The sequence below is a fragment of the Anguilla rostrata genome, chromosome 18 (genome assembly GCF_018555375.3).
Source record: "Anguilla rostrata isolate EN2019 chromosome 18, ASM1855537v3, whole genome shotgun sequence".
In the NCBI taxonomy this organism is placed as follows: domain Eukaryota; kingdom Metazoa; phylum Chordata; class Actinopteri; order Anguilliformes; family Anguillidae; genus Anguilla; species Anguilla rostrata.
In genome coordinates, this window is record NC_057950.1 from 786,147 (window position 1) to 812,263 (window position 26,117).

The 26,117-nt window shown below is 43.3% G+C and overlaps 2 protein-coding genes across 4 annotated transcripts in view; one reads left to right on the forward strand and one right to left on the reverse strand.

Moving 5' to 3' along the window:
• The window catches only part of LOC135244660 (zinc finger CCHC domain-containing protein 24-like), a 52,561-nt gene extending 34,465 nt beyond the window's left edge, over nt 1-18,096 (forward strand). Inside the window, exons 3-5 of one of the 3 annotated variants that reach the window (XR_010327026.1) lie at nt 5,964-6,128; nt 11,169-14,535; nt 14,619-18,096. Coding sequence is in view for 2 of the 3 variants with exons in the window: in XM_064317125.1 (XP_064173195.1) it covers nt 5,964-6,272 (309 nt within the window). In the remaining variant the exon portion in view is untranslated. Of the gene's footprint in view, nt 1-5,963; nt 8,359-11,168 lie in introns of those variants that run through there. The other 2 variants (XM_064317126.1, XM_064317125.1) reach the window with 2 other exon arrangements.
• Nucleotides 18,097-22,120: 4,024 nt separating this feature from the next.
• LOC135244661 (peptidyl-prolyl cis-trans isomerase-like) lies at nt 22,121-25,368 on the reverse strand. Its single transcript, XM_064317127.1, has 6 exons — nt 25,131-25,368; nt 24,365-24,395; nt 24,187-24,275; nt 23,895-23,991; nt 23,234-23,309; nt 22,121-22,922 (listed from the first exon to the last, which is right to left on the reverse strand). Exons 1-6 carry the CDS (start codon nt 25,269-25,271, stop codon nt 22,787-22,789), a joined length of 570 nt encoding a protein of 189 aa, XP_064173197.1. The 5' UTR covers nt 25,272-25,368; the 3' UTR covers nt 22,121-22,786.
• Nucleotides 25,369-26,117: the final 749 nt, after the last annotated feature.

Genomic DNA, 26,117 nt, shown 5'->3' on the forward strand with positions numbered 1-26,117 from the left:
ACTAATTTAGAATTGTGTTTATCACAACTACAATAAACTCTTTTTAGAGTACAATAACAGGACATTCATTTTTGGAAATTAATTTAACTGCAAGATTTAATGATTTTTTCCTGTTTGTAACTACTCTTTAAGCAGCCAGATTTTTAGAACAAATGCATTTTCTGTCTTGTGGAATGGGGCCTCTGTCATGTCCAGTAGATCTGTGAGCTTATTTCCCCTTTAGGTTGCTCCCTGACCTGCGTCTCCATATCTGCCGTCAAATCGCAGTGCTTTACTTAGAAACAGCACTTACTCACTTTAGTAGTGTCTGCTGTAGCTCAAAGCAGGCTACGTGACCAATCAGAGTTCAGGTCACGCTGTATTGTATGTCAGTTGAGTTGTGCAATCCTAGAACATTGAGGAACAAAACATGCTTGTTCAAATTGTCCTGAAGCTAAATCGTGTTCCTAAGTGTGGTAAAATCACAGTGGATCAGGGAAGGATGTGTTTTAAGGACAATTTACATTTTTGTTTAATTTTGCATGGTGTCCCAGAGTCGAGCCGTGAGCTCTGGCTTGTTGATGTCGGACACATCCGGGAGATTTGAGATTCCCGCCTCCTCGTCTTAACACCCGTCCTTTTGTCCGCCGTGTCTGAAGGAGGAGAGAGAGGAATTCTGAAGGCTTGTTTTTCAGCTCCGCGTCCAACTGACCGAACAACAGCCGTGATTATCCGCCGTTTCCCTGGCGAGGGTGTCTGTCCGCCTCTGGGGGGGCTGGTCTGCCAGCGCAAGAAAAAAAAAAAAAACACAAGGGGAAAAAAAGAAGGATTCCGCAAAGCCAGGATCGCGTCCTTTCCGCGAAAGAGCTTGGCGCACGTCGGCGTCCGCTCATGCAGGACCGTTATTGATGCCTGCGTTCTAGGAATGAATGTATTTGCACAGTTTAACCTGTAATGGATTGGACTGATGGGTCACATGAGAAAGGTCTGGATCCAAGGCTAAACAGAAGGGCTTTACGTCACATATCTGTGTCCCAGTTTGTTTTTGTGTGCGGCTGAGAGCTCAGCGGGGCTTTCCCTGTGAGGAGCCCACAGCCGTTTGCTCTCTTTTGTGCTGTTTGTAAGGGCGTCTGCAACCCCATGTGGGATGGGCCACTTGAGTGGCATGACACATTAATAAATAAATACAATACAATACAAAGATAGCGCCAGAAATGTGCGCATGCCATTAAACATTAAACATGCTGTTTGTAAGGGGGCCAAAGCACTTGGGGACATTAAGAATTTGGTTTTTTTTTTATCCCTCGTTCCCTGAACACTGCATCTCTGCATTTCTCCTGTTTGAATTTGTCCTGTTGATTAAATGTTATTGAATTTTAACTGCATATTAAAAAGTGAAATGTAATATTGAATTTATTTGCTAAGATTAATTCATTATTAGGTTTTGTCCCCTGTTGTATTATAATTGTCGTGTCCTGTAAGTCCCCTGGCTAAGGACAGCTTCTAAATGTCACTAAAATCTGAGATTTGAGGATTCAGACACACCCTGACATCCATATTTTGGGGGGGGGGGGCTTGTAACTAAGAGCAACAAAAATGACTCCATACATTCCTGACGCCGTAAACACTGACTAAGTGGGCCAAGGTCAGGCAGTGCTTCATAATGCTACACAGGCTGGGTCAGGCAGTGCTTCATAATGCTACACAGGCTGGGTCAGGCAGTGCTTCATAATGCTACACAGGCTGGGTCAGGCAGGGCTTCATAATGCTACACAGGCTGGGTCAGGCAGTGCTTCATAATGCTACACAGGCTGGGTCAGGCAGGGCTTCATAATGCTACACAGACTGGGTCAGGCAGGGCTTCATAATGCTACACAGGCTGGGTCAGGCAGAGCTTCATAATGCTATACAGGCTGGGTCAGGCAGTGCTTCATAATGCTACACAGGCTGGGTCAGGCAGGGCTTCATAATGCTACACAGACTGGGTCAGGCAGGGCTTCATAATGCTACACAGGCTGGGTCAGGCAGTGCTTCATAATGCTACACAGGCTGGGTCAGGCAGTGCTTCATAATGCTACACAGGCTGGGTCAGGCAGTGCTTCATAATGCTACACAGGCTGGGTCAGGCAGTGCTTCATAATGCTACACAGGCTGGTTCAGGCAGTACTTCATAATGCTACACAGGCTGGGTCAGGCAGGGCTTCATAATGCTACACAGGCTGGGTCAGGCAGGGCTTCATAATGCTACACAGGCTGGGTCAGGCAGGGCTTCATAATGCTACACAGGCTGGGTCAGGCAGGGCTTCATAATGCTACACAGGCTGGGTCAGGCAGGGCTTCATAATGCTACACAGGCTGGGTCAGGCAGGGCTTCATAATGCTACACAGGCTGGGTCAGGCAGTGCTTCATAATGCTACACAGGCCTTGTTGGCTGTGGCTGGGACTGGCTAGGAGCCTTCAGCCATGACCAGCACACAGATGCACACATTTCCAGTGTTTCTTTCTCCAATGCATACATGTGATAAGTGTGACTAAATGACACTGTGGGGCGTTGCTAACATATATGACATATGTACATAGAATCTGTAGTTTTTGTGTGATGTGTGAGCTCGACTACAGCGCTGGCCTTCTGCTGCACCTCTGGGGCAGTGTTGAGGAGTTTGCTTTGTCGTTGGTGAAGACCTGCAGCAGGCCTGTGGCCTCGTTACACTGGCACAGCAAGGATTTTGTACCAGATCCCAGAATGCACCACTGCACTGCGCAACGAGAGCTTTAGCAGGAGGTGCCACTCAGCTGCTCTCGGCTTGGTGTCCAACAGCCGTTTAATGGCCTGTCTTTTCATTGCTCGTGTTAATGGATTTGATTGGCTGTGATCTGGAGCTCCACAGACCTTATAGGTCACTGGAAATTCTCAAATTACTCTGGCCCTCGGTCATCCGCTTATATTTAGCTTATATTTATATTTAAGATCTGATACAGTTTTGCCATTTCCAGGTCATAAATGATACAGCTCATACAATGCGTTGCTAAAATTGATGAAGTTAGATGGAGTCTCCTTACATGAACCATGCAGCCCGTAGTCACATCAAAGGGATTCCCTGTTCTCAGTACCATGTGACTTTTGCAGGCCATGCCATCAGTCTCAGTTGGCCAAAAGTCTACATTAAATTATTTTCTAAAAATAAGCTTCCTGGTTGCAAATGGAATGTTGTGTTCAGTTGTGGACAGTGACTTAGACTGATTTATGGCTGCAATAATACAGCCTTTTCATGCCTAGGAAGAGTCAGCCATGTTGATTAGTTGTGCACAGGCCACACTACAAGCTAAGCAGTGGGAAAGCTGTCATTGCAGAGCATGCTGGGTAACATACATTTATATACAATATACATACTGTGGTCACCACAGGGCAGTATAGACAACAAAGTGTCTTCAAAAAGTATCTTCAAATAGTCAACTGATATCAAGATCACTGTGTTTTCCCTATTATGTGCTGTCTAACAGTCCTACAGCTTTCAATAGATGACTGTTTTTCTGTCCATGTCAATCAATAAGTACTAATCTTGAAATTAGCCCAACAAATAACACAAATCAAATTCTAAATCATCTGTCCAAAGAACTCATAAAAAATAAAGTGTTCTTAATGAGTATGTTCATTTTAACATTCTGCATGTACAGTTGAGTGGAGATGTATGGATGTGTGCTTGAATGAACATCACAAATAGATATCAGAGCTAGCAGGCCAACTGAAAAAGATCAATTCTCATTTTGTCAGCTTCAGATTTCAGTAAAAACGTCGTAACTGATGTGATTTTTAATTTATTAGAGTGAGTAACACTGGAGAAAGCAGCTAACGATCACGGAGGTTAATCTAATTAACAATTTTAGGGAATATATTTTCTCTTAAATTTTATTTTTAAAACTATCAGTATGGCATTAAAAGAATTGTACCGATTTATAATACATCACATTATTATTCTAATTTCATTTTATTTTTTAGAATAATTTTTTGATTAGGAAACCGGAAAAGTCTCACATCATGGAACCTGTACCTTTCAGCTGCTGGAACCAGCTACCCTTCACCCCGCCTCACGCGCAGGACTGTCCTCTCACTTTTGGCTTTAGGTTGTGTTGGTGGACACCATTATGGGATATCTGCCATATTTTTACACCATGCTTCGGAGTTTAATTTCAAGTAGTTTAACAAGTATAATTAATACATGTATAAGATCGCTCTGGTCTTATCCAAACTGTTTCTCCAGAATGCCTTTCAGTCTTGAGCTGTCTGATCGATTCCTTGCTTCCACACCACCCCTGTACCCAAAGGGGCGTGTCTGTCCCTTTCGGGGGTTACGCAAACGTTACGCAAACGTTCTCCTGTGTGTGTGGATCGCTGCTTACTCCAGAGTCGACGCTTAATGGTTTCCAGGTTTCCGTGTGCGTTACCAGGGCGATGCAGCGCCGGCAGCGACCGAGTGATTTTATTTCGCGTTGGAGAGGACGACCGGTCCCCCTGGGCTAGCGAGCCGCGGCGCGATGGCGCGGGGAATGGGAGCAGCTGCAGATGTTCGCGGCTCGCGGTACTCATACGGCATCGCTCCGCGTTCTCCCAAAACCGCTGGACCCGGAGCGGGCCCATTCCTCTCCACGGGCCAAGAAAAACAAAACCGTCGCTTGGAAAAACACTGCCGCGATTCTCTGGATCTCATCGGACTGACAGGACCATAGAAAGGAAAGTTGAAACCGAACTAGGAGAACATGCTCTTGCAGTTGTTTCAATTTTCACTCCTAAAATTACTCATTTTTGGTGTGTTTTGAATTATGGTTTGAGCAATAGAGTTTAGCCTTGAAGGTGACATGGCTCAGTAAACTTTAAAAACTCCTGAAGTTTTGTTTGCTTTGGCAGAACACAGTAGGCATTAATCTGACTTTAGCGTGACATTGTGCTTTCGCATGTTTGCATGTTTGATTCCCGAGCCCTACTATCGAGTGTACTAGCACATGACACATTAATGCCATCAATCATTATATCTCATAAGAAATCTCTAAAAAGTGTAAGCCCCATGAGAATATATAATGACCTATTGTACCAGACCCCTGAGCGCCTCTTGCAATGGAACGATTGGCCTGTCCAGCTGTGTGCTGGTGGCGATGGCAGCGGGGAAGTGTGTGATCATTAAGAATACGGAAGTGGGTCGTAAGCTGCACAAACACATTCTCTTAAAGAAGCTCCTCCCACTATGATAAAGAGACTGAAGCGACAGAAACGAAGGAGACAGCATCTCTCGCTCTCACCTTCGACAGGAATCCTCGAACCTTGAGCCGAAGTGGACCAGCGTGTCCTTGTGTTCGGAGTGAATCCTCGAACCTTGAGCCGAAGTGGACCAGCGTGTCCTTGTGTTTGGAGTGAATCCTCGAACCTTGAGCCGAAGTGGACCAGCGTGTCCTTGTGTTCGGAGTAGCTTCCCTGGCTCTCTTTGACAGGAGATGCTGAGACGTCTGACCTGTAATTAGAACAGAGTAAATGCTTTTACTGTGGAGCACGAGTTCTGCACAGACACATCTACAGTAAGCCCATTGCATTACAGTGTGTGGCCTCAGCAAGCTCTCCTGGAGCATCCACTGCTGTCTCAATGCAGCCATGCACCTCATGGACCATAGCGTAGTCTCACCCAGGAAGGCCTTAACCCTCGACAGGGTTATAACCCACCTCATCATGTGACGTGTAAATCAGTGCACACCTGTAGGCCCTCGGTTTTCCTGTCTTCCAGACTAGTGCCCGTGCGGTTCAGCTTGGCTGTGATCAGGAAGTAAAACTTCTGCTGCGGTTTGCTCCAGTGCCTTGCTCGCAGTTGCAATGTTCTGCATCTGTCTTTGGGTCCTGCTAGCTCTGGTTCAGTGAGCATGTTGGGGTGGGGGTGGGGTGGGGGGTGGGGGTGCGTCCTCGTGCGGTCAGATCTAACCGCGGCTCTTCCCCTCTGTCCAGGCCCGGCCGAAGGGGGAAGGCCTGACCCCGTACCAGGGCAAGAAGAGGTGCTTCGGAGAGTACAAATGCCCCAAGTGCAAAAGGAAGTGGATGAGCGGGAACTCCTGGGCCAACATGGGACAGGAGTGCATCAAGTGCCACATCAACGTTTACCCACACAAGCAGGTAGGCATCTGTGCACCTGGCACAGGAGGGCATCAAGTGCCACATCAACATTTACCCACACAAGCAGGTAGGCCTCTGTGGGCTAGTGCTGGGCTGCCCAATCCTGGAGATCTGGCATCCTGTGGGTTTTCACTCCAACCCTAACAAAGCACACCTCATTCAATGGCTAGAGATCTTGTTGAGCTGCTAATTAGTCGAATCAGCTGCCAAATTAGAGTTGAAATGAAAGCCCACAGGATGTGAGATCTCTAGCAGTTGAATGAGGTGTGTTTTGTTAGGGCTGAAATGAAAGCATACAGGACGGTAGATCTCCAGGAGCAGGGTTGGGCAGCGCTGAACTAGAGCATATGTGAGTAACATGGAGCAGTTTATCACTCGTGCGTTTGGGGCTTTCTGACTGGTACAGGTTTGGAACGGGTGCAGGGTCTAAACTTCCTGTTCGTTTGGTGCTGTGAGAGTGAAAGTGGGACAGCTGACACCTGCCCCGTCTGGAACGCTGCGAGTCGGGCGGGAGTTCTGCAGCTCCGTCCAGCTCAACGTTAGTCAGTGAATAACCCGCTTTGGGCTGGCAGGTGCCCACGGTTCGAAATAAAAGCAGTCACACAATCACGGGCAACTGGGCGCAATTCTACTGCCAGGGATTCAGAGCCCATGGGCACGGAATGGGTTTTGGTTAAAGCTGCTCGAAAAAGCATAATGTAGGTATTATTATTATTATTATTATTATCATCTTCATATCTCCTCGTTCAGCAATGAAACCCCAATAAAATGCTACTGACATTGTTAAATGTCAGTAGCAGGAGAACCTGGATCTAAACAGGCAGCACAGGCCCTAAACTGAACTAAATAAGGTCAGTGGTGAAGCTCAGAGCTTCCGATCAGCTGCTCAGTTTTGCACTGTTGGCTCTTCCAAAAGAGAAAAAAAGCGAACTGACTGCATTACCAGGAGCCTCCGCATAGTCCTTCAGACTGTGCTTCAGGCTGTTTCAAGTTTCCGGCTGTAACACAAATTTAAATATGATGAAATTGCGTGAAACTTGAATGCATAATTTTTGGTTCCCTGAAGGGTAATCGTGTGCATGTTTGAGACAGCCAGGATCCAGAAAGAGAGGAACTGCAGCTCTTGTGCATGCTGGTCTCATGAGCCTGTGCTCCTGCAGTTCTGCACTGTAACTGGGTCACATACTCTACCGTGTCCATGTCTATGTACAGCAGTCAAGCAATAAAAAAGCCCGAATATAACCGTTTTAAGTTCTCAAACACGGAGGTTGATTTGTGTTGCTGCATTATGATTCCATTTTGTAGCCAAGACCATGACCAAAACCAAAACAAGGTCATGTTGACTTAACACACACAAAAAAACCATAAAAACATTTTAAGAAGCTTACTGAAAGCTCATTCTGATGAGTCTTTACAGGAAAATAATGTGTTCAAGCGCATCAATCTTGTGCTGCTCAGGTGCTAAAGAGTTATATTATAGTTCTTGTGTACATATTGCGTACACGTTCGACCGTGCCTAGTTTTTCAAAGGGCTTCAGTTCAATATCCTTTCAGGCTGTTCCAAGTATTTTGGTTCCAACTCAAATTAAAACCATGACTTAAAGAATGATACAGTATATCCTGGGCTTTAGCTGGAATGGCTGTAATAGATAGCTCTGTTTTTAGCCACATAAAAGCAGAGTTAAAAATCGAGTGTACGGGATAAACTGTTTTTTTCTTCGGCTTTGAACGCGGGAGTGACTTTGCAGAGCTAATCGGGTCCAGAGAGAGATGCGTGATGTGGCAGCGCTAGCGGGTTCTGGGCCTGGTTAGGGGTAGGCAGGCCTTTCAGAGCGCACGGTCTCGCCCAACTCCAAACACCACTTTCAACTGAACATTCCAGCCTTGGCCAAAGGCTCCAAAATAAACCTTGTTTTCCCAAACTGAACATAAGCCCCAATTACAGTTCCTGGAAATGTGTGATAAACATGAAAGTATTCAGCATTTTTCACCTGACGTTATGGAATATGTCACAGTGACATTGAGCTGTTTTTCCTATCATCAGTAACAACCTGTCGGAGATTTAATGAGAACTTTTATAGCCAATTTACACAGGTTTCAATTATTCATTCACACTCGTGATCTCACTGCAGCAATTGTCTTTGACTTGAATCTTTGAAGACTTCTGTAGAGACACCCCCAAAACTATTATGGAAAGGAAAATAAATACATTGAAAAAACTGGTTTTGCTTCGCCAATTAGTTTGAAGTTATTCATTCGAAGTCTTCATCTATCCTGACAGTCATTTGAGACGATAGTGGCACATTCTGCTTGCAATTATATTGTGTATCCGTGTGAAGAATGAGGGAATGCGTAGTGTGTGCCAGAGAGAGCCCGGTGGCACAACTGAGTCAGAACCGTGTCTGCTGCAAGCTGCTTCACGGTTAGGGTGCTTTCCCGCCTTGTTTATTTGACGTGAGTAAACGAAACGGATTTCTGCTCCAGTTTGTTTAGAGCTGCTGGTGAAATCTCTGATAGTGACATTATTTCAGAAGGATCTGGAATAAAATGAATTTTCAGACACACAACCCTCAGTTGCCAAACTATTTTCTTAAAACAAATGATGTAACTGCATTGGTTCCAACTGCTATATTTCTAAATTATAGCGGTTTTGTTATATAGACTAAGGGGGAAATGTATCCAGGCATATTACCAAATCTGCAAGCAAAACTTTGGGTTTTAGCTAAGCTATCTTGTCAAAGGGCGTGTGGCTTTCCCCAAAGGGGAAATCTCACCGGAGGGTGTGTGTCTTGGTTATTCAGAGCTGATAGAAATACTGCGCCATTGCTTGCTGTTTATTGGGGAAAGTTTGGGGCCTAGCACTGCCACGTATATTTGTGTCCCCATTGGGAAATGCTCCGTCCTGTAACGGTATGACCCCAAGGGTACGCTGTTCTCATTTTTATTGCAGTTTGATTTCTATGCCAATGGAAGAGACAGCTGCAAGGCCCTGCCTGTTGTTTTTTGGAAATGTTCAGGATGTAGCCAGGTCAGTGTGTTTATGTCAGTCCCCTAATGACCATGGGGCTACCACAGGCTGGAGTCCTGACCAGTGACCTCAGTGAGGGAAGTGTGTGTGCAGTGACCCAATCTGGCCTCGTGCCTCCCGTTGCATTGTGGGGCCGTGTGATGTGTGTGAACTGGGCCCCAGCCATGAGCCGGCCCGGAAGGCCAAATCAAAATGAGATTCAGCTTGTGTTCGTCCTGCACATCTCGGCCTCAGACTCGAGCACAAACGCCAGCCTACAGTGACACTGAGGAGGACCGGCTCCCCCGGTGGCATGGAGGGGTAAACCTGGGAGGGGGAGTTTCCTCAGGAAGCAGACTCAGCAGGGGGGGCCTGTCCTACTCTACCAGGCTCAGTGTGTGAGGTCAAAAGAATCTGGAAAAAAAAGCAGTTGAATTTTGTCATGGTTCAGCTCAGGTTTCAGTCAGCTAAATGAGACTCCACTGACACGGTATGGAGAGCACGTGACTGCGTTGCATGTATAGATGCAACTGGCAAGTAGGTAAGGAGGCAAAGGAATCATTTTTATGGGCAAAATTTGAAACAGAATTATGTCACAGGAGACTCCCGCCAGCAGGAGCAGCTTGGCGCTACTGCGGGCTGGGTACACGTGTGGCTAGTTTGTTCGGCTTCAGTAGGCTAATTTCTCACTTTTTCCTTCGCTGGGACAGTGTGGCTAGCTGTTCGCTCAGAGGCTAATTTTCCTGTCGCTGGGACAGTGTGGCTAGCTGTTCGCTCAGAGGCTAATTTTCCTCTCGCTGGGACAGTGTGGCTAGCTGTTCGCTCAGAGGCTAATTTTCCTGTCGCTGGGACAGTGTGGCTAGCTGTTCGCTCAGAGGCTAATTTTCCTGTCGCTGGGACAGTGTGGCTAGCTGTTCGCTCTGAGGCTAATTTTTCTGCATCTGCAGCATCACCCGATTAGCGTATTTCATCCATTTAGCAGCTGGGGTGTTCGGCTAAATGGGGTTTTGAAGGGAAACTTCACCATAAAATTTTATTTGATGGCCGAGTCAGTGCGGCACTGATGCCTAGCCGAGTCAGAGACATGTTTCAGACGCTGGACAGTGAAGATGTGCAGACCCCAGACCCCAGGATTTTGACCTTCCAAGACAGATCAATAAAATACAATAATATCAAATTAGTTCTAGAATTAGTAATTTCCCTTTAGAGAAACAACCCTTAAAACAAAACATTGTCATGAAATAAATGTAACATTTGAAACAGTCCTGACCTGGGCTGCACATTGCCTTTGGTCCGTCACAGGATGACACAGTACGAGCTTTGAATCCAAGGGGACAGGAGGTTTGAGGACTTGAAGCGTAATTGCTGTAACTGCAGCTCTGATTGCCTGTTTTGGGAGGAAGAGTTTTAAGTTAGAGATTTGGCGCAGAAACTCAGAGGGTTAAGCAGGGAATTAACAGCATCTGTGGTCACCTGTGTTCCCAGAGGCCCTGTGAGGCTTGTCAGTTGCCATCAATTCTTAATAAAGTTTAATGAAGCTTTTCGAACCGTGAAACTCATTTTAGAGAAAATGTTTAAAAAGTGTGTTTGAGGATTCCTGTGTGTGTGCACTACGATCTGTGGAACACTCACAGGAAACAGTCCCGTCGTGAGAGACACTGTCTCCTCCCACTGTTCCACCGTAATCTTGATGCTCATAAAACTGATCTCAAACACCCTGGAAACAATAACAGACTGAATAAAATAACTCAGTGGAAGTTGGTCGGGAAAAGGTTTTGAATACAGAGAAGGGGAGGGGGGGGGGTGGTGGTTATGAAAGGCATCCAAAAATGCTGGCAGTGAAAGAGTCTAAGTGTCCTGGTGAATTTTCCAGTGTTCTGTTTGTTCGCTCTCTGAAATTCTTGGAAAAGTGGCTCAAAACAGCCAAGCAAATGCGTACAGCAGGATGATGCTGCCATTGGTCCGTCTCTCTCCAGCGTATTGACCCTGTCTCTCTCTCTCTGTCTCTCTCTGTCCGCCTCTCCTTCTCCCAGCGGCCCCTGGAGAAGCCGGACGGGCTGGACGTGTCGGACCAGAGCAAGGAGCACCCGCAGCACCTGTGTGAGAAGTGCAAGGTGCTGGGGTACTACTGCCGCCGCGTGCAGTAACGCCTGGAGAGGTTCTTCAGTCCTCAGCCCCCAACCGCCCCCCCTCGCCAGAGCGCATCTTCAGCCCCAGCTCCCCCCCCCCCGGTCCTGTGACCCCTCGCCAGTCCGTCCACCAAGTGCTCTTCACCAAGCAGAACCTGCCAGAATCCTGTATGTAAATATTCCAGTGCACACAGACGCTGTTTTAATGCCTTTAGCGAATACCTTTACCTGTCCGAAAGCGTCGTTAGCAGCGTCCTCATCCTGACAGCGTCCGTCCGCCTCGATCGCAGCCGACTGTCCCACAGCGATGGTCCGCTGGTCGTTTGTTTACACAATTTCCTCTTCTTTTTTCGTCCATGCCAAGTGAAATATGTGGACGTGCCAAGTATTATAACGTTTTTATAGACAATTTGACAAGGTCTCTAAGTCCTTGCAGTGGTCATTGGGTCAACAGCATATTAAATCAACTGTGAATTAACTGTGAATTAATTGAGGGGTAATGGCTTCATCCCCACTTTTATTTTGGCGAGTATTTATTACTGGAGTGCTGACACATTTGGGTTACAGATTAGTATTAGGCTTTGTAACGTGTAATTAATTTTTAACTGGGACATGTGTACTCTACACATAATAACTTGTGGAACTGAGTCTTTAGAAACTGCTGTTGCCTCAAGTAGAATGATTTGTTGCTCATAAGTTAGAAAAGTTACAATGTTCAGCATTTATGCATCTTTATTATGTATCCAGTAGAGCTTGACTTACATTGCATAATCCATTCATATGTGTATGTGTGTATATGCACGCGTGTATGTATATGTACTCACACACACACACACACACACACACACACAGAGAAAATCTTAATCATGTTAAAGGCTACTGTGCAATACCATAACACGACCAGACAGTTAATATAAACTTCCAGTGAACCCCATCATCATTTCTAAGATCAGTGCAGATTAGATGTGCTTCTGTATCTTTCTGTTGCACAGTAGAATTGGTGAAGGGATTTGATTGGCTGAAAGAGACTTTCTGCCTCAAAATCAAAAATGGCTCCCTCAGAAGCACCATTGATCAGTGAGTCCACATGCGTGTGCCTTACTGATTTTGTGCCTCATCTCTATTTTATCTTTCTATGTGGAAAAAATATTCCCACCCCCCCAATATTATCCAGATATAAATCAATGCCTTAAAAGAGTATTTAGCCTATAAGATCATATAAACTCAGGTCTAACGCACTGCTAAAAAAGGAAATGATCAGGTCTGTACAAATTTATACTGCACATTAATTCCTGTAGTCCTCATATTTTATGATATTAGTTTCATTTCTGTATTTACATGTGTTGAACCTTCAAAGTGACGTGACTGAAGAGTGTAGATTGATCTTGATCCAGATTATTAATTATTTGTTTCCTGTGCTATAATAATTAATATACAGTTCAGAGTGTCCTGGTTAGCACATGGATCAGTAGTGAAGTAGTAGGAAGGGCAAATAATCAGTGAATAGAAACGAATGTCATATAATAGTGTTCAGTGACTGCAGTCGTCTATACAATATGTCCAACATCATTTAAGGCTAATTCCTCAATTAACTTTATCAATGAGTGGAGAGGTTGGACTCATTTTGTTTTATGACAAAAATTGTTTCTCATCTTTTGAGATAAGAGAAGAAGAAGGGGAAACAGGAAGTTGGGAGGAACTGAGCTGGGTTGAGACCGATGTCCTGTGTGTCAGGGGTGTCCAGTCTTACCCGAAAAAGGGCCGGTGTGGGTGCAGTTCTTTGTTTTAGGCCAGCAGTAAGGCACCCTGTTCTAATTGTGAAGGCCTTGATTGAAGACCATGATTAGTTAAATAGTAGAAACAGGTGTCTTAGTGTTGAAACAAACTCCTGCACCCACACCGGCCCTTTTCCGATAAGAAGACGCGACACAGGGTGGGACATCAGAACCGGAACCTGCTGTTGCTGAGCAGAGCCTGTTAGGCAAAGGGAGTGCTGAGAATGGAAGATGCCTCGTACCTGGAAGTTTTTAATGAATGTCTGTGGTTGAAACGAGAAAGTTGAGAGCAAAGTTTCGTTTTGAGGTGATACAGAAAAGTATTTTTAAATTTTAAAAGGAGATTTGGAAAGTATGGCGATGGATCGAGAAGTTGTTCTAAAGAATGTGAACCGTTGTGCAGAAAGAATTTTAAGGAGGACAAATGCCCTCTAGAGATATTTTAAAAAGATCTCTTGGACAAACAGAATCACTGTTTACAGTTCAGTGTTTTCCTGTTTACAGGATAGGTTAACCTAAACAGTCACGTCTCGTCCTCCTACTTTTTCCTGTGAATGCACTCAAAAATATAAAACAAGTAAGACCATTTTAGTGAAAATGATAAAAACTTTTTCTGTGATTCGTACATGTTTCATCTTCCATTTTTGCTGAAGAGAAATTACTTTGATAACTGTATGACTTTTATGAAATTCCAGTGCCAATTTTGTTAACTAAAATATTGATTTGGATCAATTCAGTGAGTTCTGGTTTTTAAAAATGGGTTGGCTGAGAGTCATGAGTCGGTGAGCTTCTGATTTATAATGTCAGATAGCTTCACTCTTTGGCAAAGGTCATTCACAGGTGCACCGCTTTGGAAAGCGCTCACCTTATTCTGACTCTAGAAGGGCCGTAATTCATTGTGGGAGAGATTCATCGGTTGTATTCCGTACTCATATTTATCACAATGGCTGTAGATATTAAGTCTTTTATTTTATAAATGTGTATAATATGGGTTACTAAACTTACATACTTTTGAAGATATCATTTGTAGCCATTTTATATGTGCTTCTCGGGGAAGCATGACTTGAAATCATTTGACAAAGAATCTGAGGTAGATGCGAATAGTTTTGGAATGGCATGTGGAGTTTGGGATATGCTGGAGTTCGGCCTGGGGGGGTCTGGAGTTTGGGATATGCTGGAGTTTGGCCTGGAGTAGGGGGGGGAAGCTGTGGTTAGCTATTGTGCAGGCTCTACTTTGCATTCAGAGTCAGCCGTGGTACAGGTTCAGGAAGTCTCTGACAATAGTGGCCGTTATTCCTGTCATTGTGTGGCTGAGGAGACAGTGGGGTCACCCCGTCAGCTCGGAGCGCTTCAAAGCGGCTCTCAGATCCCTGCGCCCCGAAAGTTCACTTGGGAGCAGGAACAAAAGCCACCGCCTGGCAAAAACAATCAGGAGGGCCGTCGCCATGGTGTCAACAAGGGAAAGTTACCCAAACCCTCGCTCACTTATGCTAAAGGCTCACTCACTCACACACTGCAGCTAAAGACTCACTCACACACTGCAGCTAAAGGCTCACTCACTCACACACTGCAGCTAAAGGCTCACTCACACACTGCAGCTAAAGGCTCACTCACTCACACACTGCAGCTAAAGACTCACTCACTCACACACTGCAGCTAAAGGCTCACTCACACACTGCAGCTAAAGACTCACTCACTCACACACTGCAGCTAAAGGCTCACTCACTCACACACTGCAGCTAAAGGCTCACTCACTCACACACTGCAGCTAAAGGCTCACTCACACACTGCAGCTAAAGGCTCACTCACTCACACACTGCAGCTAAAGACTCACTTACACACTGCAGCTAAAGGCTCACTCACTCACACACTGCAGCTAAAGGCTCACTCACTCACACACTGCTATTAAAGACTCACTCACACACTGCAGCTAAAGGCTCACTCACACACTGCAGCTAAAGACTCACTCACTCACACACTGCAGCTAAAGACTCACTCACACACTGCAGCTAAAGGCTCACTCACTCACACACTGCAGCTAAAGGCTCACTCACTCACACACTGCAGCTAAAGGCTCACTCACTCACACACTGCAGCTAAAGGCTCACTCACTCACACACACACACACTGCAGCTAAAGGCTCACTCACTCACACACATCACACACTGCAGCTAAAGGCTCACTCACACACTGCAGCTAAAGACTCACTCACTCACACACTGCAGCTAAAGGCTCACTCACTCACACACACACACTGCAGCTAAAGGCTCACTCACTCACACACTGCAGCTAAAGGCTCACTCACTCACACACACACACTGCAGCTAAAGGCTCACACACACTGCAGCTAAAGGCTCACTCACTCACACACACACACACACTGCAGCTAAAGGCTCACTCACTCACACACTGCAGCTAAAGGCTCACTCACTCACACACACACACTGCAGCTAAAGGCTCACACACACTGCAGCTAAAGGCTCACTCACTCACACACACACACACACTGCAGCTAAAGGCTCACTCACTCACACACTGCAGCTAAAGGCTCACTCACTCACACACACACACTGCAGCTAAAGGCTCACACACACTGCAGCTAAAGGCTCACTCACTCACACACACACACACACTGCAGCTAAAGGCTCACTCACTCACACACTGCAGCTAAAGGCTCACTCACACACTGCAGCTAAAGGCTCACACAAAGTTACGTTTTCTGCTGTTTTGATATAGGAAGTTTTCTGGCATTAGCTATTCTGGTACCGTGACTGAACATGTATGTGTACTGTGAACTCACAGGTGTTTGGGTGATTAGGCTGGGTGGTGTTAGGAAGAGAACGCTTGTGACAGCATTGTCGTTAGGAGAGAGGGCCAGTGAAATTATTAAATGAAGTTCTGTGAGTTGCTTGTAGCAGTTAGTATCAGCCTGTAGCTAAACAAGCAGTCTTACCGCTTTCTCACCACGTTTTCTGTCATTCTTTAACGGAAATACTGGGAATTAAATCAACATGAGTGTAGAATATAGAAAAAAAATTATTGTTCAGTAGATACCAAGCTTGCTTCAATTGTTTGCCATTTGAAACGTTTGAGATTTTTAAGCTTCCGTGTTATTTTTGCCGTACAGCATGGTGGGATCAAATAGAGCTCCACTTACAGTTTCACATGATGGGAGAAGTGATGGCCGCCTTTCAGTCTCAAGTTCTTTATGTCACCATCTAACATTAGCATTATATACTGTTCTTAGTCTATTTCATTCACTATACTGCTCATTTGTATGTGGATTCTTTTATGTGGATTTTTCTAAGTACTTAGTTCTTTACTGGTATGGGTAGATTTTTATCAACAATCAGCAGTATATGGTTTACATTTGCCAAACAGAAGAGTCACCCTGTGAATCACATCCACCATTACTTGTGACGATTCTCAGTTATCGAGCTTGCTGCAATTAATATTTCGCAGGAACCTGTTCAAACGGATGGAATGAAGTGGTGGAGGGTCAGAAAACCCCACTCTGTGATCCATTGATATGGTCTACATTCGCAGCTTTTCAGCAAGCCTTTAACCTTTGACTTATATGAGGGAGAAAGTTTTCAGAGCCAAAGGGAGTTCAAAAGTAATATGTTAACGTACACATTTGAGATCTATACAGGCTCCAGACACTTAAACTTGACTCTTACAGTTCCTTTCGCGTATGGATTTTTTATGTACGATTTGTGTATTTTGGAAACCTATCTAGTTGATCAGCGCAGCATTTTGGCGCAAAGGAAAATGACAGAAGTCTGCTCTTCCTGAATGAGATCATTGCAATGATTTGTGTATATTTTAGATTCCCATCATTAAGTATAATAGTTCTTAAATGCTATATTGCAATATTAAAGCTGTTTTGTGTGAAAAGGGCCTATTGTTGACAAAGAAATTAAGCTGGGAGTTCTCTTTTAATGTTTTACAGTAATCTGAGGATGTATCCTACAGAAGATATTTATGGAAGGAATTTTTTAAAAACTTTTTTCTGTATAAAATATGCAACAAAACTACACTAAGAAGGAAATATTGATGTCTACATAGATTGTATGAAGGTTGGTACATAATTATTAAATGTCCTTCTCTCTTATAAGCCATTTTGATTTGTTTTCATGTTTTGTAGTTGGAATTATCATCAGTTTCGAATAACCCTTTATAATTTTTGTGTTTTAACTAGTATGCGTGTCAGAATTCATATATGTGTATTTTGAAGTGTTATCTTTTTGAAGACCAGTATTAAAATAGTTATGAACATTATTAGCTAACAGAATTATTCTGATCTTGAAGATGTTAAAATATATAATGAAGGTGGAAATTTAAGCAATAATACTGTTGTGTTAAGGCACAGAACCTATGTTTCTAATGTTTTAGAGATTTACATTCACCACTGTATTCAAAGAAAACAAACTGTGAGTTTTACTATGCAATGTCTACTATAGCAACAATGTCAAGGAACTAATGTGGGATTTTTATATTTTATGCGTAGTTTGGGGGGATAGCCGCTGGTAACTGAGTGTGACGACATAAAACTGTGGTAGTTTGCATGTGCATGTATTTTGTTCATAAATTGGATATATTTTTGTGTAATGTATATCTATTTTAGCTCATTAGATGGCAAGATATTATTTTTAAATATTTAGAATATGCCAAACTGCTAACTGTATGCCTTACTACATTATGTACTAGTATATCTAATATATCTTCATACTGAGGTTCAGTACCTTACTGAATATGAGACTGAATAATATACACTGCTTTTGAGGTATATTAGATACCGATGTATAAGTGGTTTAATTTATGTAATATACTTACTTTTACTAAAATTACTTTAATTATAACATGAAAATGGACATAAGACAGAGAGATGGGAGAAAATTGTATAACTGGGAATTGTGCACAGAAAGTAGCCTCTGATGTGTTATGTCCATAAAACGGCATTCCGGAATGTGCCTTATTTGCCGATTAGGGGAAAAGATGCTTGCTTTAGTACTTTTAAGGGTTTTATTGCAGAATTAAAACTGTATTCAAGGGGGGCTGTTGTGTGTGTTTTTTTTAATTCATTTATATAATTGTGTTGTTTTGACCGAAACATCAAGTCACACTTAACTGGAAAACAGGTAACTGTGTTGGGACTGACATTTGGCCGAAGGTCCTGTTTCTATGGGAACTGTGGGAAGACTCTCAGACAAACATAGAAAGTGGACCAAGGTTTCCAAGCACACTGTAGCTGAAGACCAGTATATTGATGTTTGGTCTTTGATGTCTGTTTGTTTAAACAAGGAAACCAAGTTATGATGCTCAGTTGTTACTTGTGTGAATAGCATTTGTGAAGATTTAAATTACGCACAAGAGCATAGACCCCAGTTTGAGAACTCATTGCCTTCTCGAGGTGTCCAAGAGTCTGCTTCCGCTGTTAGTTCTAGTACACTGTTCCGTTCAGTAACAAGTCAGGAAAAATCCCCATGAACATTTTTGTTGTGAAAAGCAGATGAAACGTCATTTAGGCCAGTGGCTCCCAAACCTCTCCTCCGGTATCCCCAGCGAGATACAAGTGTGTGTTCCGCCTCAAGCACACCTGATGCAATTAGCCAACCGCTTGATTAGCTGAATCAGGTGTGTTTGATGTGGAATACGTCCAATACCGCGATCCCGCTGCGGGTACCTGAGGACAGGTTTGGGAGCAAGATCTAGACGTTCGGGTGAAAACCCGGCTACATTTGGAAACTGAAAAGGGTTTTATAATATATACTAGCTGACTATGACGTGGCCAGTCTATATTTGGGTTAACGCCTAGTCTATTTATGCCAAAACGTCTCTTAACATACATTTCCACACTTCTAGACATCTACATTAGATTACAGCTTTTGCTCACCGATATACTTCGTAGCATTGGTTCAAAATGGTTCATATGTAATAACCAATTAGGAGAACTGCGTATTGTAAACAACTGGGAGTTTTTTCCACTGCATATTAAATTTTTAGGCAAATGCACTGTATTTTAGAGAAGTTGGCATTGGAGCTGGCGAATTAGACGGTGAGCCAGGTTTCCGTGACTGTAACAGGCTACATATTCAACATAGTTGAAACTTCAGAAGAGGGAGGGAACCCAAATCACGTCAAGTTTATTATAACACGCAAGATTAAGCAGAGCGTGAAGCAGAGGGTTTCCGTGGAAACGCTGAAATCGGAGAGCCGACACAAACATGACACAGTCGGGCTGCATATGGCTTCGTTTAAGAAATGCAGTCGCTTTTTCAATGTAGGGCGACGCTCACAAGTTATTAACGTGATAAACGAACCCCCTTCCAAAAAAATCTCTGTGCGTTTGGACATTTGGGAAGATGGATAGATCAGATTTAACGCCAAGATTGCGCCATGAGTTAAATGAAACGTAGTGTACAAAGTTACAAACTCAATGCAATAAAATTCAGTGCGTGGAAACAAAATAAATATTGGCATCGAAACGCCAATATCGCGTTTCCAAACAAGCAGGTGGAAAAAAGATTGTTTTAAATTGCATTTTAAAACGCATTTCCATTAACATATCAGAACAGGGCTGTTTCTTAAATTGACGTGCCAACATAAAGAAACGGTGCAATACACGTTTCCAAATGATGCAATTGAAAGCATGGATTTTTGCGCACTATTCTGCCTAGAATTCAAATCTTTTCAACCGAACAGTTAACACCGTGTGTTCAAAAGCCAAACAGCTCTGGGTAATAATCAATCATTCACTCGAATGTTACAATGCTTGTATGAAATGCTTATTTATTTGGAACTGAAAACGAACAAGTCATCTTACAAAAAGGTACATTTCAAAATGGGTATCTTAAAAAAGTATCTGAAATCAAACGCTCAACGATCAAAATGGCCCCCGGAAAGGTTGGAAAGGCTTCCTGCTTCCAATCAATCACTTTGGATTTATACTTTCATGGCATCAAAAGACTGTTTTTGATCCAAGCAGGTAACTAACTAAAAATGGACTTATACATTACACAGGTTATATTTGCTTTCCTTGAATAGTTGTGTGCATCAGGAAGCAACCAGACAATTAGATCTCATTCAGGTGCTTAAGCTCACCTGTCCATCATTGTTTTAACCAAGACGTGCCAGATTAATCACCCAGATTTCTGCAGAGACGGCTGCCTCCAGGTACACTTTGCACCTCGCTCACACCAGCAATGGCAGGACTACTGCGCTCAGATTTACAGGATGTATTGGTGAATAGGACAGTAGTGTTATCAGACTAGAACACAATCTGTACAGTTCCCCTCAACAGGAAGCTCTGACTGCTGTTATAACCCCTTTTCCCTCAGTTGTCCTTCACCATCGACACACCCAGCATTGCACACTGACACACAAAAAGCACTCACTTTGCCTCACATACATTAGGTACCCACACACACAAATCTGATGCAATTCCAGTATGTACAACAACAAAAAAACCTGTCTGAAATTTCTGTAGTGCCATAGTAAGACAAAAGGACTCCCTACATGACACATTATCATTTGAACAAGCGTCCATGTTAGCTTTGGTTCGTGTTTACTGTGTGCCCCTGCGAAGCTCTTCTCGGTCCTGTCCTCATATTTACGCATGCCGAGTTTCATGAATAAATGGAAGTCAGGCCTATGATGTCATTTCCTGTTCAGGATGAGAGGAAGTCAGGCGACAACCTAAAAAAAGACTGGCTCGCTATCAGGGAGCTGTTAAAAAACAGAACGCTCCACTGACTCTCATTCCAGCGTCAAACCACACAAAGACAGAAAATATGATGGAGCTCACTTGGGCTGAACTAGAGACCAGCAGGAGTGTCACTGTCATTCACTACAGTAAGACAGGCTGAACTACAGAGACCAGCAGGAGTGTCACTGTCATTCACTACAGTAAGACAGGCTGAATTACAGAGACCAGCAGGAGTGTCACTGTCATTCACTGCTGCATACGTAGTCTTACTGCTGCGGGGGGAGAGATTCCACCATAATGCCTGTTTACTCAGTCCAGCTTTGATAACGGACATTCAAGGTGTTTCAACTCATCTCCTCCCAGCAGATTTTTTCCCTCCTTTCTTCACCATCTGGAAAAGCCAGTCGCATTCATAATCATCACAGTCCTGCTGCTTCCTGTCAGCTCGAGGCAGAGCAGGAGAGAACCCTCAGAACTGCAGGAGACAACCCTCAGAACTGCAGGATAGAACCCTCAGAACTGCAGGATAGAATTTTCAGAACTGCAGTATAGAACCCTCAGAACTGCAGGATAGAACCCTCAGAACTGCAGGAGAGAACCCTCAGAACTGCAGGATAGAACCCTCAGAACTGCAGGAGAGAACCCTCAGAACTGCAGGATAGAACCCTCAGAACTGCAGGATAGAACCCTCAGAACTGCAGGAGAGAACCCTCAGAACTGCAGGATAGAACCCTCAGAACTGCAGGAGAGAACCCTCAGAACTGCAGGAGAGAACCCTCAGAACTGCAGGAGAGAACCCTCAGAACTGCAGGAGAGAACCCTCAGAACTGCAGGAGAGAACCCTCAGAACTGCAGGAGAGAACCCTCAGAACTGCAGGATGTCAACTGTGGGGCCACCAGAGCTCTGTAAACCACAGCAGGATGAGTCACAAGCCAGCTCACACTATGCTTTTTCCATTGTCTCATCAGCGCCTGTTATGAGCTGCCTTTCCCCGCGGACTGTGGGCAGTGTCTTTTGTTCCAGGTTCCAGAGTTAGGAACTCCTACAGCACTCTGCTTTGGCTTCCATTTTCAATCAACAGGGATTCAAACACGCAGCGCCATCTGTTCACATTACCACAACACCACACTGCCTCTTCATACACCACCTCTCTGTCTTCAACAACTCCTATTTCACAGAATGCCCATCTTCATCCTGACAACTGCAGTCAAACATCCACTAGAGATTAACGGCTGCAGCCATTTTCAGTACTACAAAACAACCACAGAACTACGTTTGCTCTGAGCTTAACCAGTGCACACCGTGAAGCTGGAAATACTGACTACCGCAACTAAATGAGTAAATATTCAAAAAGCGAAATGTCCAGAGGAAAGAAATTTACAAAGTAGCGTTTTTAATCTTTTTCTAAGGTTCAGTTCCTGAAGGTATCAAAATAATAGGGTCTGCTAATTACTCAAGGTCCCCATACACTTCAATTCTGTACATAAAAAAACTCTTTTAAACATTGAAGAATTGGGACACCTCTAAACATTCATAGGTCAAATACTATACATCAAAAACATTTTAAAGGACTGCAGTTTTTAACCAGTGGCAAATTATTGGCATTTTACAATTAAAATGTACAATTTACAATTAACTTGTTTATAAGTTAAAAACACCATGTCTTTCTGTAAAAAATCAAATCATCGGAAAATGAAACTGAAGGAATATCCTCATCTGAAAACCAAAATGGATGAATAAATATTCTGTAAGACTTTAAGGTGAGACAGATTCCATAAAATCATGCCATTGGATTCCCGAGGTCTAATTTGTCTGCATAGAAGCCCTTTTTTGTGAATTTTAAATGCCCATGTACCCATCTCACCCGACACAAACTGGATTTGTGTATCTCTTTGTGGCACAAAAAAACCGAGTGGATTTTGTGATTCTAAATAAACTGAGGGTCCAGACTAGACAGGAAGTCTCCTTCAGTGCTTTAGGTCTGTGGATCAGTGGATTCTCGCAGCAGGTGTAATCGGGTTGCTAATGTGGCTCAGTGCTATTTGAGCTCCCCACAGTCTGTGATGACCATCCTCTTGGTCGTGCCCCCATCGTGAGAGCCCAACGACTCCATCTTCCTGATGACGTCCATTCCGTCCGTCACATGACCGAACGCCACATGTCTGCCGTTTAGCCTGGGGAAAACGGTAAGCACATGCGCTATCCTAATGTGAAACAACTGTAGAGCATACATACATACATATATATATATATATATACTGTATATATGCACACACGCACACAGACACACACACCGATTTCTGTGAGTTAGATGGACATGGGCTGAATCAATGCAGTTTATCTGAATTATATGACCAAATAAATATTACATTTAAACTGTTGTCCTGAATTTAATTATAAATATTTAGTGGGTTCATTAGTAGCTCATGAGTTATGCAGAAACATCAGCACGGTCAGACTTCCTCCATGCATTCATACGACATACCATTCAGTTTTAACTGTGCAGATGAAGAATTGGGAACCATTGGTGTTGGGCCCAGAATTTGCCATTGACAAAACACCTACAAAAAATGAAGTCATGATTAAGTAAACTACACTCTCATTTGTTATTTCAAATTATATTACAGATTATGGTACAGTCCTGGGCAGGGAAAGCAGAGGAAAGGTCACTGATTTATATTAAGAAACTGATAGCTGCCGATTTAAAAAGTAGGTCACTGTATCCGGAAGGCTTCAACACTAATACTGATGACGAGATCGCCATCTAGTGGCAGAACTGTCTACCTCTCCTGTGGTGATGTCACACAGCGTCCAATACAGAAGAGAGAGACAATTCCAGGTGCAATAAATGTAGCCGCCTGAACTTTCTGTTAAAATATACACGATTAATTCCCAATATTACAGAAATTATTATAAAATGTTACTGCACTTTAAAACTAAATAGCCAAATACTTTGCCATATTTAATTTCATACATGACATATTTTTAACACCTTTGAACCCCAGAAAGGGAATTTTAACGGTTGGAATATGGCATTAAAATCAGCTCTGTGGCATCGTTGACACTGCCTGAAACACTTCTCAGCTCACAGCCTGCTTGCTGGACACTGACCCTGAACTCTGAACCAGAGGTATGAAGAGTCCTACCAGGCCCAGTGTGCTTTAGCTTGAAGTTTTCATCTTGGAATTTGGGTCCATAGATAGACTTTCCTCCAGTTCCATTGTGATTGGTAAAATCTCCTCCCTGTAGCCCCATTGGAAACAAACAAACAAAAAAATCATCGTTTCTTTGACGTGACTGGACCAGCACACACAAAAATAAACACTGCCGAACATGCTCAGAATTGTATTACTGTATTTTACACTGCTGTATTATAATTCTGCATATACTGTAGTGCGCATGATCATGACGAAGACAAATGCAAGTGAGCACAAATACCTGGCACATAAAGTCGGGAATAACACGGTGGAATACAGAGCCTTTGTACCCAAACCCATGCTCTCCAGTGCACAGAGCTCTGAAGTTCTCTGGAAAACAGGACAGAACAAAACCAGTGAGCGAAGCTCCTTTCTGGTGCCACACTCTGACTATATTCCAGACCAGTTTTTGACCTCACCTGCCGTTTTGGGAACAACATCAGCATTCAACTGCAAAAGAGAAAGGTATTTTACCCAAGCATAAAAACACATTTGACTTGATAATCCAATTAAATAATAAAGGCTTAATTTTAGAAAGTATAACTTTTTGTATACAACAAATATAGAAATGAAGCCATTTCAAAGGAGATGGATTAACAGTGTAACATAATGCTTGTGCAGTTGTTTTAACAGTAGTGTTCATAGCCCTAGACAGCAGACAAATTGCTGCATTCGTTTGCAAGCCGTAAGGCTTTGCGTGCAGCGTAGCCAACGCTAACGTTACGAGCAGGTTTGCTTTGATAGCCCACTTACTACTAAGATGTAAAACTAATTTTTAAAAAAAAGTGTTGTCACAGGTTAGCTATGTATCCATTATGTAGTTAACTAAATTAAATTTACCAGAGTCATACGCCAGTAACGTCTGTGTGATCTTTTTTTTATCCTATTACTAGCTGCATATAAGCTGTAGCCATACCCATTAGCTGTCATCATGGCTAGGCGGCTAACGAAGTTATGTTAAGAGGACAAGAAATGTAAACATGTCAGGCGTTCTGATAGACCGGTGCGTTGGCTAACAATTTCGGAGAGTTAACGTTACCCTTCCAACGACAAATATTCCACATAAGTTTCTATTCAGGACTATTCAGGACAGTCCTGTGTATGAGAACTAAGAAGCTAGCTAGCCACGCTGCTAATGTGGCCTTTGTTGTGCGGTACTTTCTACACGTTTATTAGGCAGTTTACCTCAATCGTGATTCTCCCAAGAGGTTCGTTGTCCGCTGCAATGTCGAGGTAGACAATTGGATTCCGTACCGGTCTGGAAAACAGTTTGGCCGCCGCAATTGCCAGCGAGCAGAATTTTATGCGATTCTTCATCTGCAACATCGTAGTTACTCCACTCTGCTAGTACAGTGAGTGAACGTCACGGCAAATTGTCCTAACAGAAGCAGTATCTTAATCCAGAACGGAAAAAACATGTGTGGTCATCTCTTACGGGATATAAACGCGCAGCGGATTGGAAGCCCGTTATGCGTGTCAGAGAAACTAGTAGATTTACCTTCCAACCCTCAGACATCACATCTTTATACAAAAGATTATATTATTACATTTCTATAGCCAAAGGCTAATCTTCAACACCTATTCAAAAATAAAAATAAAAATAAAAATAAAAATCAGTATTGACTTAAATCGAACTGACAGTGGTTTACACTAACCTGTAAGAATACCTCTGAGCTGGTGGAGTAGGCTACTTCAATTTGTCATTAACTTTCACTTACAATGAAATATTAAATATATATTTTTTTTCAGTTCAGCAAGGATTACAACTAACTTGCCAAATTGAATGTATGAATAAAAAATTTAGCACTAGTTTTCACTTTTAGGTCAAAGTTAAGGCCAAATGTTTGATTGAATACAGGCCATTATCTATTGTATATAAAAATAAGAAAAGCATCCTGGGCCAAATGACAGGCTATTGTAGCAGAACACTCGGATCAATGCGGAACACTAACATAACTGCAGAACCATCAGTGCAGGACACTCATTACTGTGGTGTGGGCCAAGCTTTACAGTATGCTTGTCCTTTGTAGTGGACACATTTATTTCAGTGGGAAATGTCTACCATCTAAAGAACATTTCAATACCACAAAAAATGCAATGATTTATAAACTGTACCTCAAGAGGTTTTCAGGAATGAAAGAAGAATAGGAAGGTCTCCCAGTAACCACTTCA

Bases quoted from the DNA above. Each gene is read 5' to 3' on its own strand.
- LOC135244661 (XM_064317127.1), bottom strand. From the start codon at position 25,271: ATGTTGCAGATGAAGAATCGCATAAAATTCTGCTCGCTGGCAATTGCG. The intron at 23,992-24,186 runs GTATTTGTGCTC...ATGGGGCTACAG, and splicing joins TTCCCGACTTTATGTGCCAG to GGAGGAGATTTTACCAATCA. The intron at 23,310-23,894 runs GTAGGACTCTTC...CATTTTTTGTAG, and splicing joins GCTAAAGCACACTGGGCCTG to GTGTTTTGTCAATGGCAAAT.